Below are 15,417 nucleotides of genomic sequence, written 5' to 3' on the forward strand. Positions count from 1 at the left end.
TGTATTACATTTAAAAGCTTTATTTTGCATATAGAAAGCTAGGAGGACAAGTTGTCAAGGTGTCAGGTCCAGCAGCCTTGGCATATGAATATTAGGACCACATTGAGCAAAGAACTTGTTGATGATTAACAGATCTGAGGGGACACCTATATCACATGAGTTAGTACCCACACATTAAATATTGTCTGGTTAATTTTGACTAAGTGTCATTTTGATCAGCTGGCTTGATAGTTACATTACTGAACACTTTTTTTTTTTTTTTTAAACTTAGTTTTCATTTTTGCAGCAGTCTTCTCTGCAGGTTTTAGTGAATAAGTGTGCATATCCTGAGACCGCTTCTGATACAATTTCCAGAAGGTGATTGTGCTGCCCACTTTCAAGCCAGATGGAAAGGAAATTTCCTTCCACTCTTAATTGTTGACCGATAACTTCCTTTTTCTGTTTTACAAATTTTCAAATGTTGTTTTTGTTGTTAGGTGCTGGAGACAGGAGTTGGAGGAATGATGAGAGTAATAATGTGTTGAGCACAGATTTTTTTTTTCTCCCCCCCCAGACTTTCAAAAATCCCTGGAGACTTTCTCCCTTGAAAGTATTCTTTCTCATATCTATTACTTCCGTTGTCATGACTACACAGAGCTGCTAGCACAGGTCTACCTCCTCCCAGACTTCCTTTCAGAGCATTCAAAGGTAAGGCTTACTGCAGACTTAGATGAAAGATGCCTTACGTATTTGGAGATGTATTGAAGACATTGAGGGTTTGTTCATTGGCATGAGAAAAGGTCTATCCATCTGAGGTTCCAAGCAGACCATGAACCTGGGAACTGAGATTTGGCTGCTGCCAAACCTCAGATGTGTAAATTTGTGCTTCTTTTTTCTCTCTCAACTCTTGCTACCAATTTCCTCTTCCTAATAACTTCCTTCCTTTTAACCTGCTTAATCTCTATCCTAATGCTACAACTCTTGAGGCACCACACCACAAATACTACATATTCTTAGTGCAACAGATGCCCTTGGAAAATGTATCTCTAGGTCATGTTTGCACTTCATCAACATGATGTAACGTTGCCAGGATGACATAGTGCCAGTTTTCTCCTCCAAGGACAGAATCCATCACCAAAAGAACCCATCAGCATCTTGGCAGCCAGAGGCTGACTCTTTTCTGTTGCTATGAGCAACTTGAGCATGCAGCTTAATTGTATAGTGGACAACTGCTGAATAGTTGCCTAGGTTCTGAGTGTAGCAGTATTGTAATGCAGATTTCCTCCACCTCCTTTCAAGATTTTTAGATTCTTCAGGGAAAATCTCTCCCCAGCAAGCTGCTCTGTGACTCCGTGTAACAGAGTACAAATGACTAGTGTTTAGGAATGTTATCCAGGATATGGGTTGTGTCTAATATTTCATTTTCCATTTTTGGATGATCTTTTTAGTTTTAGTTGTGCTCAGAGTGTACTTGCCTCTGGTATTGCCCTCTCTTTGCCAGGTACTAAAGCTGCCTTGGTGTGCTGGCCACCCAGGAGAGCGCACAGCCTCATTAGCACAGTAGCAAAGGGCTGCCATTCTGTTGTGCCATCTGTGCAGATTAGTGATGCTTGGCTTTGAATCTGATATTCTGATGGTTGGGAACTACAAGACACTCTGGTGATTCTTTCTGCAGCCTAATATGTGACCTAACAGACAGTGGCAGTGCCATTTTGTGTTAAAACTGGCCCAATCTCTCCATGCAGCCTCATAGCTAAGAGACAGTCTGGGAACTCCAGAACAGCTCCTAACTTTATTTTGTATTATGAATGACATGGATCCTTTTTTCAGATAGCTGTGGTGGGCAACAGTGTAATTTACGTCCATAGGTACTGTCTACACTAAAGAGAAGACTATGATTTATAGTCATAAAAACAACTTCAGCTTGAATGGGTTTGCCGTGGTGTGGACAGGGCAACTGTTATCAAGATTAGGTTATTGTCTATTTTGAGTGCCTTAAACCCACAGTGCTGCTAATTTTGTAACAAATGCAATAGAAATAAATCTGGTAAATTACCGTCATACCTCAGTATCTATTAATCTGATAGGCATGTAGATGGGATAATACAATTCGCCTTTCTAGTCTACTGGATTATTGTACTATTAAACTGATTTGCTCATTCCTATAAGGGCAGGAGTGAATTTTATAGCCAATATGAGGCACCAGACAGACACTTAGAATCTTGTGAAAGAGAATCTCTGGGGAAAAATGAGAGAAAGCAAGAGGGTCTTGTTTTAATTCTGATGATTTCAGCTCCACCTCCCATTTCAAATTCTTCTTTCCTGTCAGATTCCCAGTGCCATTTCCCAAAGTGACATTTGCTTCAGGCTTGTATGTTCCAGCCCTAAAGCTATTTTCCAGTGATGTGTTAAATCAATAGTGCAACAACAAGGTTTTCCCATTGTCATTTTCAAGCTTTTGCCTTGCCCAGTAATGCAAGAATTTGCAGAATCCCATGATTGTGCTGTTTTAGCAACCAGGCACTTGAACAATACAAGACTACCAGGTCTCCCTCCTATACTTGAAGCAATTTTGTCCATAACAGCTATTGCAAATGAAACTGGAATAAATCAAAATCCTCATCTGCTATGGATGGTGATGAGCCTGTAGCAGTGTTTGTTTTCTAGTTTTAGCTAATGCACGCTCCAAAAGAAACTGTTCAGCAAAGCAAACATCTACAGGGGAGACAGACACTGAACTCCATAGCGTAGTGCCTAGTATATCTGTAAATTTCTGTTAAAATCCATGTTTCCAAGCTTGATCTCTGCTTACAGCCTCAGTACCTTGATGAGTTACTTTAACAGTGAAGTTCATCCTGTTGTTTTGTGAGGGTGAAATTAAAATAATAGGAGTTCAAGTTGAGTAGGCTGAAAAGTAACAACTGATGCTTAACTTTCTCTTCTCAGTTTCCATTCTCAATCACTACTTTTGTCCAACTTTTTATCTTAGTGTGTTATTGGGCACATATAGATAGCAAATATAAGACTTTATTTTATATGAAATAGATTCTGACACACTTGAAATATTCTGTCAGATGTCATCACTAGCTTATAGGATACAAGCTTAACACCTTTTTTTTTTTTTTGCTTTCTATGTTTAGGTCCGATTGGTTATTGTGGATGGAATTGCCTTTCCTTTTCGCCATGACTTTGAGGACCTCTCCCTGCGAACGCGGCTTCTGAATGGCTTAGCACAACAGTTGATCAGCATAGCAAATGCCCATAAGTTAGCTGTGAGTTTGGGGGTGAGGTTGAGTCAAAGGAGATGCAGTTTTACAATATGCAAAGTATACAACAGGACACTACTAATGCGGTTATCTGCTGCCTGAAAACAGCAAAATAAAACTGCAGGCATGCAACTAGAGCTTGTTTGCGCCTGTTAATAGATACAGTAGCTAGATATTAACAACCACCTGTTAATAGCAATATAGCTAACCTGTGGAGGGAAGGGGCAAAGACACACAAAGCTGACCATGCCCTCTCCATCTGAGAGGACCAAAGTGGTGCTTATACCTTGTAGAGATGGAGGGGGTGCAGAAGAGGGTCTACCACCATCAGTAAGATCAAGAGGGAATGTTTTCCCATGGCAGCTGTTTTCTGTTACAGTGAAACATCACTTAAAGTGAAGTTCTTTTCACAGATGTTTAATTCTGCCCAGCTGAACTGGTCTTTTGTCACCGGTAGCTTCTCTTATTAAAAACACCTGGAAAGAGGAGAGCTAGAGCTTGTGCCTTCCTTCAGCTTCTCCCCACATGTGTGCGCACATTTAAATAAACTAGGAATCCTTAATTTGTCTTAGATTGGGCCTACTGGTTTGGAAATAACCACTGTTTTCATGAAAGGACCACATTGAGGGAGGAAAACCACTTTCTTTGCTGTGGTTTGGCTCATTGCTCTGGCATCCATGGAAACTCATAGTTTCCTGCCTGTAGATTGTTTCTGCATCATTTAGCTCAGTATGAAAGTCTGCAAATGTGCAGCCATCTAGCCAGCAGATGGCATTCAGGAGCTACAGCTAAATATAGGGGTGTTTTTTGAGACCTTGCAACACAGGGAAGCATTATTCAGGAATTAAAGCTTCCACAGTCTCAAAATGGTGCTTGTCCACACAATTTCCAGGTGACTTGATTCCTTGTCATCCAGAATGCTGTCATGCAATTGGCTTTTGTCTGTACTGCTAAAAATAAATCCTCCTCCTGTGTTTCCTTAGATAACCACAGGAAGGAAAAGAGCATAACTGCATTCTGCCAGTGTAACACATTTGTGCCTGCTGATGACAGTAAGCCACACACATGAATTATGAAGGGCTTTCCTTCATATGTACGCACCAGGGGATACATGTATTATGTGACTGTATTTTGTACAGTTTTCTCTCATATTCGCATCCAGCCCATACATTAGTTGTCTCGTGAACTTGAAAGAGAATAGCTTTAATCATATAGGTCTCTTTTCTTCACCCAAATGATACATATATATTGTTTTATTGAACAGGGAAGCAGTACAGCACAAACATCCCTTCCTAAAGAAATGATAAATCACAATGTATAGGAAGTCGTCTAATGAATTAACTAGTCAGGCAAGAATTGCACAGCAGTAATAAAACCAAACACTGAAAGACCTTGGGTTTGGGATAGGTGCTGGTTTTTTCAGTAAACTGAAATGAACATTACAATGAAGAATATCTGCAAAATTACCAAATCTAGTGTATCAAGTCAGCTGTTACCTCCTTTGCTCCTTTTTTATCTCTTTCCCCACCATTACCTCCATTCTACCAGGAATCTAATCTAGACTGTCTGTGAGCCGCCTACAAAGATTCATGCTGTAACAACACTCCCCCACTCTGTCTGTTCTCCTGCGTATTGCTTTGTATTGTACCTACTTGCGCATTTTTAGACTAGGAGCTGCAGGGATTCTGCTAATTGCTGAGCACATGCACACTTTGTACATCGCTGTGTACATTTATGGCACACTGGGTGATGTCTGCCCCTGTGCCAAAGGGCCTATGCATGTGAATAATAGAATTTGTGCTAACTACTGTTTGGATGTCTGTGTAACGTAACAGCTTGTATGATGATTGTGCATCTAGGATGACAAGAAGGTTTAGCTTTAGAGTTGCAGTCCTGAATGAGAGCAATCCCCCCTCCCTAGGAGACTGAAAATATTTTTGCAGAGTTCTACTAATCTGCTTTGGATAGTGATACCGTAAATGTTCCCAGCCTCTCTTTACTTGTGCAAAAGTCCCATTGCAGTCAGTGGGAGTCTTGCTTGAGTAATAATGGCAGCATTAGATTATTAATATAGCTTTTTTTGATGCAGACTTGGAAAATCAGTTTTTTATTTTCTTACATGACAGTTTCCCTGTATTTTTCTTTTTTTCCTTCTCTTTCCCCTGCTCCCCGCTCTCTCTTTTTTTTTTTTTTTAGGTAGTTTTGACAAATCAAATGACAACAAGGATTGGACAAAGTCAGTCAATGTTGGTACCTGCTTTAGGTAGGTGTTTAGCCAGCAAGTTGAAAATTACATTATCCTTAGAATGTTTGTTTTTCATGAACAAAAACCTGAAAATGTTGGCTGTAATTTCTGTGGCTGCAGGAAAATGCTGAGCATTGGCAGTAAAATTACCTGAACCTGTGATGGCTTACTGCTGCTGCTGGAGAGACCTGAAATACAACTAGCCATGTTGTTTTCACTACAGGCCTCAGTTGCTACTTTTAAAACAAATTATAAGATCAAATATGGCATCTGAGATCCCAGCCTAAAAAAGGATTTACTTTTTATTTGTTTACAATTTTGTTTTGAAAGCGATTTTTATAATATTTTAAGTTGCAGACTGTGAATGTTACTAGTTCGAGCCTTTTTCCCCTCTCCTTCTTTAACTCCAAGTAATGTTTTATACTAAAACCTGAAATTAGCTTTGTTAGGACTCCTGAATTTGACTGAATTGCTTCTTGAGGGGAGATAATAGAGCAGCAAATCTATACTAAATGGGTACAGTAGCTAGTTTCCAGAATCTGAAGCTAATGTCTTGAAGCGTGTCCCACAAAGACATAAGGGCTAATGGCCCCACCATGCTTTCATTTTCTTTCCCTACAATTGCCTGAGAACTTCCTATCCCCACCCCTAAATATATTCAAACACAGTGGCAAAATAAACCTTTGAAACTGTACTCATTAATAGTTTCCAAAAGTGTTTCAGATTTGGTGCACACATTGGAACCATCAGATAACCTGTCCTTCACCCTGTGTAATCATGAAAAGGGGGTGAGATTTTGTATGGGACACACTACTTTGATTTATCCTATAAGCAGAGGAAAGATACCCATACAAATCACTCTGGTCTATCCCATAAGCAGGATGATCTGTATGGGACTGTCTACTGTGCTTATAGGGCAGACTGGAACAGTTTACTGGAAGGATGGAGATTTGGCCTAATTAAGCTTTAAATTTCCTGTCTGTCTTGGTTTATGTTGTAACTTAATATTATATTTAATGTTGCAGTTAGAAGGGTAAACATTCTCTGCATACAGCTTCACCTTCTGTGAATCAAGTAATGATTCTCTTGATTATTCAAGGGGGCAGGGGGAGGCGGGAGGGAAAGATGTTCCCAATGTATTTTCAGCCCTTGAACCGTTTGGGACAGAAGTAAGATAAAATGAACAAATACAAGGCATCTCCTTGGACAACACTGGATTTTGAACTGTGCATGCAGATAAAGACCTTGCTTTCAGTATCTGACCCTTTGTCATCTTTACCTCCTGCTCTCAGCTGTAGTCATTATTTTTGGCAGCCTTTCTGCCTACAAAATGAATTAAAGCTAATAGATTTAACCTTGTTTTACAGCCAGTGTTTGGAAAACTGGTCTGTTAACTGAATCATATGGAAAATGAAGAATGTGGAAGGAGTCCATTTAGGTGATATTCCCAAGGTGTGTCAAACTCTCGTGCACAGTTTGAAATTAAGGATCTTCTGATGTGACATAGCCTCCCCATTGCAGAAGACATAAACTGTATGTCTGCCCTAAGTATGTGTGCAGCCATATAGATTTGTTAAACTAAATTGCATCTTCTGCTACAGTGAAGGTTTGTCCTCAGCTGGTGAAATATTCAGGCTAAGAGGGCTTCTGCTCAGCCACATTTCAATTTTAAGCAACTGTAGCTCAGAGGCTGAGGATTCTGAAGTGGCACAAGGCTGTGTGCAATTTGATTTGTATTTACTCTGTAGATCCACCTATTTTAAGTGTTGCAGTAGAGAATTAGGGGAGTGATTTGAAGGCCCTCTAGATCAGTCGTTCTCAACCTTTCCAGAGTACTGTACCCCTTTCAGGAGTTTGAATTGACTTGTGTACCCCAAGTTTCACTTCACTTAAAAACTACTTGCTTACTGAAAAAGTGCTTACTTTCTAATTTTTACCATATAATTATAAAATAAATTGATTGGAATATAAACATTGTACTTATATATACTTCAGTGTATTAGAGCAGTATAAACAAGTCAATGTCTGTATGAAATTTTAGTTTGTACTGACTTTGCTAGTGCTTTTTATGTAGCCTGTTGTAAAACTAGGCAAATGTCTAGATGAGTTGATGTACCCCCGGGAAGACATCTGTGTACCCCCAGGGGTAGTTGTACCCCTGGTTGAGAACCATTGTGTAGATGGTACATCTATGGCAATGGTCTCACAATGAGGCTAAAGTAAACTTGTTCCTCAAATGTTGGTTACAGCCAAAGAGTAGTGGCTTGGTAGAATCTAATCTATTTGTATCTAAGTCAGTGATTTTCAGCCCTGCTGTCTCTGGTTGTCTGTCTGTCTTCTGTCTTCCACACTGAATGTTGTTTCATTGATTAGTGGGCCCTAGAAAATCTCAAGAGTTCACAAGAGCTTTAATCCCTAAAGTATTGTTCAGTTTCCTAGTGGAAGGGAAGCCCTAAATTATGACTAAAACCCAGATGCTGCAAGATACTAGGTCAGGAGCATTCTGGGAAGGGGGCAGCTTTCTTTCCTACTGCTGAGAGCTAAGCTGGGTGTCCCTAGACATTTTTATGTGGTATACTTATCCTTTAGGTCCAATATTAATCTGCAGCCAGTTTAACTCAGAAGCATCTCATTTTGTCATTTTTTAATTAAATATGCATGGAAATGTTGTTAAAATGGAAATTGCACCCATTTGAAAAACTCCTGTTCTGACCTCCAGTTCAGAACCATGTTCAAGAAACACAACCTTAAATCTTGCTTTGGCATAGAGATGATGGAGTGGGGTCCGGCAAGGTGCCTTGAGGGCCTAGATGTATTAAGCTATTTAATTTGAGGATCTTTTTTTCAGAGTTATATTGCTTTCCCCATTCTGTGTGCAGTAATGAAGATGTGATGGGGTGGGACTGGTGATAGGTCAGAGACAGACAAATATACTAGCTCGACTCGGAAGTGATGGGGTTGCGTTGGGATGAATAGGGGATGCTTGCAGTACTTAACCAGATGACTGTTTTAAAATCCAATCCATCTTCTGACTAAGAATGTCTCCTGGAACATATAAAGAAAAACATCTGCTGGTGCTATCTGTAAATTGATTCACATTTCAGCTTGTGGTCAGATGTAAACAGAAATAATGGGATTACTTCCCTTGAAATAAGAAAAGGAGTACTTGTAGCTCACGAAAGCTTATGCTCAAATAAATTGGTTAGTCTCTAAGATGCCACAAGTCCTCCTTTTCTTTTTGCGAATACAGACTAACACGGCTGTTACTCTGAAACCTTCCCTTGAAATGGGGCAATTGCCCCAATTTCTCAAGTTTCTCAGCATTCTACTCCTTGAATAAGTCAGAAGAGGGGTCTCAGAAATGGAGAATTTAGCATAACAGCCTTAAACACTTTAACGGTCATAATATTCCCTTCTTATGATCCAAGATTTTGGGAGGAAAATAGCAAAGTTTGTGTGTTTACAAATAGAATTGAGAGCCAGATTATAGCTGCCCTGAACTTAGATGCTGCCATATAACCACTATACCTTTTTCTCTAAAGATGGGAAAGCTCCTCTTAGTCATACTTTCATGCTATCACAAGTGTCTGTCTTCTTGCTAAATGTATATAAAACCTTTTTCTGAATATAAAGATTTTGCTTCAATCTTAAAAGCACACACAAAAATCCAGGGGAGTAGATTTTATTCCTTGACCCCATAAACTGGTAAAATAATTAAGAGATCCTTATACACTTATTTCTGGGGGTATTAAGTCAGATCACTTTTTGTTTGTGTGTTTAATCATCTTTGTGGAGGAAAGACTTTTTTTTATTTGCTGTTAAATTTATTGAAGCTAATGCATTGTAGGAAACAATAAAGCAGCATGTGGGATTTTTTTTTTTTTTTTGTCTCAGGGGAAAGCTGGGGACATGCTGCTACCATCCGTTTAATCTTCCACTGGGAGAACAAACAGAGGTAAGTGAAAGTACAGGCTAGTAAATTTACCAAGTGTACCTACTGCATCTTATATTTGAGAATCTATTTCAGGTTGAACTGAGTGGCCAAGTGGAATCTGAGTTTGGTAGGGCCCAAGAGTACTACAATGGTTCTAGGTCAGCCGTCAGTAGGGTGGTCACCTTTCTGACAAACTCCTACCTCCCCATGTGATCAGTATGCTGCAACGCTACACTGTGTTTTTGACAGGATGTCATGTAGCATCAAAATGTCAGTCTGGTGACATCAGCCTCAAGAGCAATTTGGAGACTGATGGATAATAAAAGACTGTACTTGGCATTTACAGCTCTCTTCATCCATAGACCTCAAAAAGCTTCACTAAATAAGATAGTGGGGTGGGAACAGTGTTCTTGCACTTCTAAGCTCTTTTGACCTCACGCATGGTATGCCATATTCTATGAAATGCATAGTGGTGGTGTTTGATGCCAGCAGGGTGGGATCTCACCAGGCTGGCGGGAGTAGAGTACCTGTATTTAGAAGAAGGAAAAAAAAAAAAAAAAAACAGGACAAACTTTGCAGGTGGGAAAACTGATGCATAAAGAAGTTTTGTGTGACTTTGGGCAAGCCAGTGTACAGCACTTAGCACAGGGGTTCTCAAACTTTATTGCACTGTGACCCCCTTCTGACAACAAAAATTACTCCATGACCCCAAGATGGGGGACTGAGGCCTGAGCCCACCTAAGCCCCACTGCCCCAGGTGAGGGGGCCAAAGCCTGGGCAGTGGGGCTTGGGCTTTGGCTTCAGCCCTGGGTGGTGGGGTTCAGGCTTTGGCCCTGGGCCCAAGCAAATCTAACGGCAGCCCTGGCGACCCTATTAAAACGGGTTTGTGACCCACTTTGGGGTCCCGACCCACAGTTTGAGAACCATTGACTTAGCACAATGGCGTTCTGGTCCATGACTAGGCATTACAGTAATAAAACTAATTAAGAATAAGATCTTCTGCCTTCCACTCCCTGGCCCCATCCATTGGACCATTCTGCCTCCCAAAGCAGGATCTCCCTACTAAGAACTGAAGCACCCCTTTCCTTTCTGAAGGTCTTCCTTTAGCTCTCCTCCTGACAGATGGTGGGAAATTGAAGGGAAACCTTCAGGGCTCAAAACAAAGAGGATGACTTCCACCACCAACCCCAGGGAGCAGTTCAACTTTATCTTTCTGTCTGCTGCAATGTGACTTCCACCGCCACCACTTCTGTTATCTGCTCACTTGACTTTGTCTTGCACATAATATCAGTGTGTAGATATAACTTTGGCAGCATGAAACCTCCCTTCTACTTCCTAATCCTCTGCAAACAATGAACAAACTAGACCAGCTGTTGGGATTTTGTTGTTGATGTTTTTTTTTAAACTGTGGAGAGAGAGCTGTGAATTTTTTCCCTGCATTTGTGAGAGACATGGAGTGATTACACCAGGCCGTTTGTTTTGGAGTTAACTTGACATCCCTGATCAGCCAAAAAGCCCTTAGGAAGAGGGAAGCTGCATCAGCATGTGGACTCCTGATGGAACAAAAGTTCTTAATCATAAATACTCACTGAAAATAAAGTTTGCAGTGACATTTTGACTGTGAGGCCTGCCTCCTTCATGAATCCACTGGAACGACTGTGATATATTTAGCAGATAAAGAAAGCAGAAGGGATCAGTATGCATAGAACAACATTCTTCTTTGCCTTTATATGTGGCATGCATCTCCTTATGAGTGACCTGCAAAGCCATTACAGTTTTGAGTGCTGTTGACTATTTTAGACATGCAACAAACTGCAATAAACAAATTCTGCTGTATCTGTAAATGATCCAGATATAGCTAACAATCCATGTAGGCTTTGCTATCCTTGTTTCTGTAGCTGCTGTTGTAGAGCTCATGTTACTCCTGCCTTGTCCATTATGCTTTGGTTAAACATGATACCTGCCTCTCTTTCCACCCTGCCAGCACTGGAAATTTCAGTGCTTAATTACAGTGGGGCTTGTTGCTGTGAGAACAGAACCAGTTGACTCAGAGGCAGCTAGCAGAACTCCAACTGAGTGTCATAAAAACATGGCTTATGCTGCTTGAGATTTAGGCTATTTTGTAAAGTACAGCCTACACTTAAATATTCTGAGGAATTCCCTATATAGTTAATATGAAGTGGCATTCTTCCTTAGGCTGTAATTACGTGCTCTTTAATAGAATGGCACCTAAGGGAGAAAAAAAACCTAAAAATAATTAACAGGATTCTTGGCAGGGTATCGCAGTGTGGAAGGTGACAAATTGTTGCAAGGGAGAACTTTTTCCTTATGTTTCTCAAGGGAGGGTGTAAGCTTTGGGGAGGTATGCATTCCCAGGGCTGGTGGGACAAAATCTCTTGCTGTTTAGATATTTTCTAGTTATTTTTTGGTATTACAGTACTATATAGTGGCCCCAGCCACGACTGGGGTTCCATTGTGCCAGGCACTGTACTAATACAGTACAGAGATAGTTGCAGTAGAGAGCTTACAGTCTAAATCGACAAGAATGACAAAGAGTGGGAGGGGAAAAAGGCACAGAAGGAGTAAGTGATATGCTCCAAGTTGCGTAGGTCAGTGGTATGGCTAGGAATAGAACAAATGTCTCCTGTGTTCTAATCCAGTGTCCTAGCCTCTACATTATATGTATAAACCTGAGAAACATCTGGGATAAAACTCCTTGTTTGTTTTCCAACTTGTTGGAACATACTAGATACAGTTAAACCTGTCTTTCAGCTGTTTCTCAAAGCCAAATCTATTGCTTAATGGAGTGGAGCAGAATTGTACTCAATGTCTTTCTGAAGTGAAACATTTCCATTATTATCTCTATAGGGCCAACAGCACCTCACGTACATATAAGTAAGGAAGCAAGGTCTCCACCCTAAAGAGTTCACAGTCTAAATAGAAAATGTGCTTTGCACCCAGAATTCCCATTGAGAACAGTGGTGAAACTTTTGAAAATATAGTTGTTTTATTTAGATACCTAAATGGGAGCTGTTGAATGTGGTGCTCTTTTGAAAATCTGGTCCTAAAGGCCTAAAGCTTGCTTTATATTGCACTTTGAAACATTGCTAAATCTTTTAGCAGGGTATATTTGCTAATGCTAACAAAACCTGTTTTGTTTGACCAGGTTGGCAACATTGTACAAATCACCGAGTCAGAAGGAGTCGACTGTACCTTTCCACATTACAGTTAGTATTCATTTTGGGGTGGGGCTTCAGAGATGGGAGGAGGGGTTTATCCAAAAGGAAGCTTGCAGAAGGGGTGTATACAGCTCTGAGGGTGCAATTTGGTCCTTTAGAACATTGTGTTCAAAACAATACTGGAAGTAGCCACATTCATACAATGCTGAGTGACAAATTACATGTTGTAATAGTCACCTTTATGAAGTGCTATAAGATGTACAGATCCAAAGCACTATATAGGTACAAAGTAATAATATCTCAGTTCTGTTCAGATTAAATGAATTCCAAACTCATCTCTTCAGTTGTCATTTAGGTAGCTACATGTAATAATTGTTTGTCACAGGTGCTCATGGTAACATGTTCCCATGGCATTTCTTGCAGATTTTTAATGGTGTCCATAATATCTGAGGTTTTCATAGTGAACAGAAATCAAAGTTTTTGTTCATTTCATTTACAAACCTTGGGAGAAAAAGTCATTTAAACCATATCTTAATCTTCTAGTCATATTTCTAGGTGCCTTTTCGTGTCAGATTTATTTTGTAAAATAGACCAATTCCACTCCATCCCTCCATACGCATCCATACAATCTGAAAATGTGGCTCTCTGGCGTACACTGTTATCAAAGATTGTTTGAAATTTTAGATTATCCAGATGTTGTCCTTTAGAATTGTTGAACTTCTTCAGCATAGACTTCAAAGGATAGATAAATTGCATGAGTGATAAATTCTGTATCTATTTCTTCCGTTAAATTCAGGTTTGATGGTAGCCATCTTATGTACCTATTCTTAAATATCATCTTAGTAGTTAGACATTCAATGCTGCAAAATATGTGATCAAACATATGTGCACCAAGATACAAAAAGCTGGTCTTATAGGGCAATGTTTCTCAACCTTTTCGATACCAGGGACCAGCTTCCTTAAATTGCGCGAGCGAGATCTCAGAGATCGGTGCTGGTCCACAGACTGGTCGTTGAGAAACACTGTTATAGGCACTTCCATGCCTGTAAACAGACAGGCAAAAAGGTGAGGTCTGAGGCACTGGCTAGTAACTAGGCACTCCTGGTTCTGATCTGGACAATGACACCCCTCCAGGTTATTGGCAAGTCAGTTCACCTCTGTCCCCCACTTTTTCCACTTGTAAAATGGGGATAATACTTATCTGTCTCACAGGGGTTTTGTGGATTCATTATTTAATGCTGAACATGTAAAGCATGCTAAGTGTTATGAATTTCAGCATGAAATTTCACTTAACTTTCCCAGATTTTGTCACTTTGTAGCTTCGCAATGGGAGACTGACACACAACCTATAATTCTGAGTGGGCAATGAATGTTTAAGTTCTATGAACACAAGAGCTCCAGGTCTCCAGGACTGGTGATGACATTCCCTTTTAACTGGTTTATAAAGTTAACTATCCTTAGTGATTCTCCTGCCTGTAGAATAGAGATAAATTAAAGAATAACTCACCAGGGCCACGTTATCCCTGTCTAAAAGTACTAGAACACTTCATGAAGCTATACAAGAATGATAGCTCTTCTCTGACTGAAAAGCACGAGGCTGAAAGCCAAGTACCTTCAACACACACACAAGGTATCCAAGAACTTCATACTTTGTCATGCCACTGCTTACATAACTAGTGGAATGCTTCACCTAGGAGTCTAGTGTGTTAGATTAAATGAATTCTTGGCTACAGGTCAATCTTTGGGCTGAGGGTAAATGGCAGAGATTAGATGCAAGCAGCAGTGAAACACTAAACTGTAAGTTTCTCCATTATACAGTTTAGAAGAACAGATGAGATGCTTAAAATAGTAGATGGATGGTATAAGTTCTGCCCTTGTGGGATCTCTTATTATTTGTTCCTTTTTAATTTTTTTTTTTTTAATTTAAAAAGCCCCAGCAAACTGTATGTGATGAGACATTTAGAAATACACGAGAACTATAGAGATTGGAGTTCAGTGAAATCCTTTTCACTGGCTTTGTTTCATGGATTGAATTGGTCTTGTGCATAGGACCCACTGGGATTTTATAAAAGTCACATACTTGATAGTAATTCTACGTGATTTTTCACACTGCACCAACCGGAAATGTCAACTCTTCAGAAATGCTCTCTGCCTCTCTGCATCTCCCTGAACATTCAGGATCCGGGCAGCAATATTTCCTCCTGATTAAACCCTTTCCTTCTCCAAGGCCCTGCACTGTAGTCATGATCCTTCCATAAGAGAACAACTGTGTGAGAGTCAGCACTGACTCTTAACTATCTGGAGAGGTCAGTGTGAGATGCTTCCTGCATAGCATTGTCCTGTCTGGAGACAGGAGGATAGAGAGCCAAATCAAGGGCTCCCACTTCATAGTGTATAATATCCTTTTTCCTCACATGCATGTGTCTGAAACGTCCTTTGATAGACACACACTTAACATAACATTCACTTTCTGGATCTCTATTTGTTGTAAACTTTTTAAATCCAGAAATTCTGAACCATGAGCTAATCCTAAAGCAAATGCCATTGATGCTAAACAATTAATCCTCAATCTAAGATCTCTATTTTTTTTCCTGTGTGTGTCTTTGGTCACTTCCACATTCTGGCCCACATTTGGGCTTTGGCAGATAAGGTACATCCCATCATGCCCCATAAATCACAGTTGTTGGTCACGAGCGCTCTTGTTCCTGCAGTGATGATCAGAGCAATTTGATAAAACAGATTCAGACATGTTTTTCTTGTAGTAATGTAGTGTCTTGTTGCAATTTTCAGATTTAAAAAAAACAAACCTTTTGT

At 40.1% G+C, this 15,417-nt stretch overlaps 1 protein-coding gene across 9 annotated transcripts in view; it reads left to right on the top strand.

Annotated features, from left to right (window-relative positions):
• The window catches only part of RAD51C (RAD51 paralog C), a 30,132-nt gene that overhangs the window by 3,447 nt on the left and 11,268 nt on the right, over positions 1-15,417 (top strand). For 3 of the 9 annotated variants that reach the window (XM_073315510.1, XM_073315509.1, XM_073315511.1), the window contains exons 4-8: positions 554-687; positions 3,120-3,251; positions 5,442-5,508; positions 9,385-9,445; positions 12,591-12,651. In XM_073315510.1, coding sequence (XP_073171611.1) covers positions 554-687; positions 3,120-3,251; positions 5,442-5,508; positions 9,385-9,445; positions 12,591-12,651 — 455 coding nt within the window. Of the gene's footprint in view, positions 1-553; positions 688-3,119; positions 3,252-5,441; positions 5,509-6,857; positions 6,943-9,384; positions 9,446-12,590; positions 12,652-15,417 lie in introns of those variants that run through there. The other 6 variants (XM_073315513.1, XM_073315512.1, XR_012155417.1 and 3 more) reach the window with 5 other exon arrangements.

This window comes from Lepidochelys kempii, chromosome 17 (genome assembly GCF_965140265.1).
Source record: "Lepidochelys kempii isolate rLepKem1 chromosome 17, rLepKem1.hap2, whole genome shotgun sequence".
Taxonomy (NCBI): Eukaryota; Metazoa; Chordata; order Testudines; family Cheloniidae; genus Lepidochelys; species Lepidochelys kempii.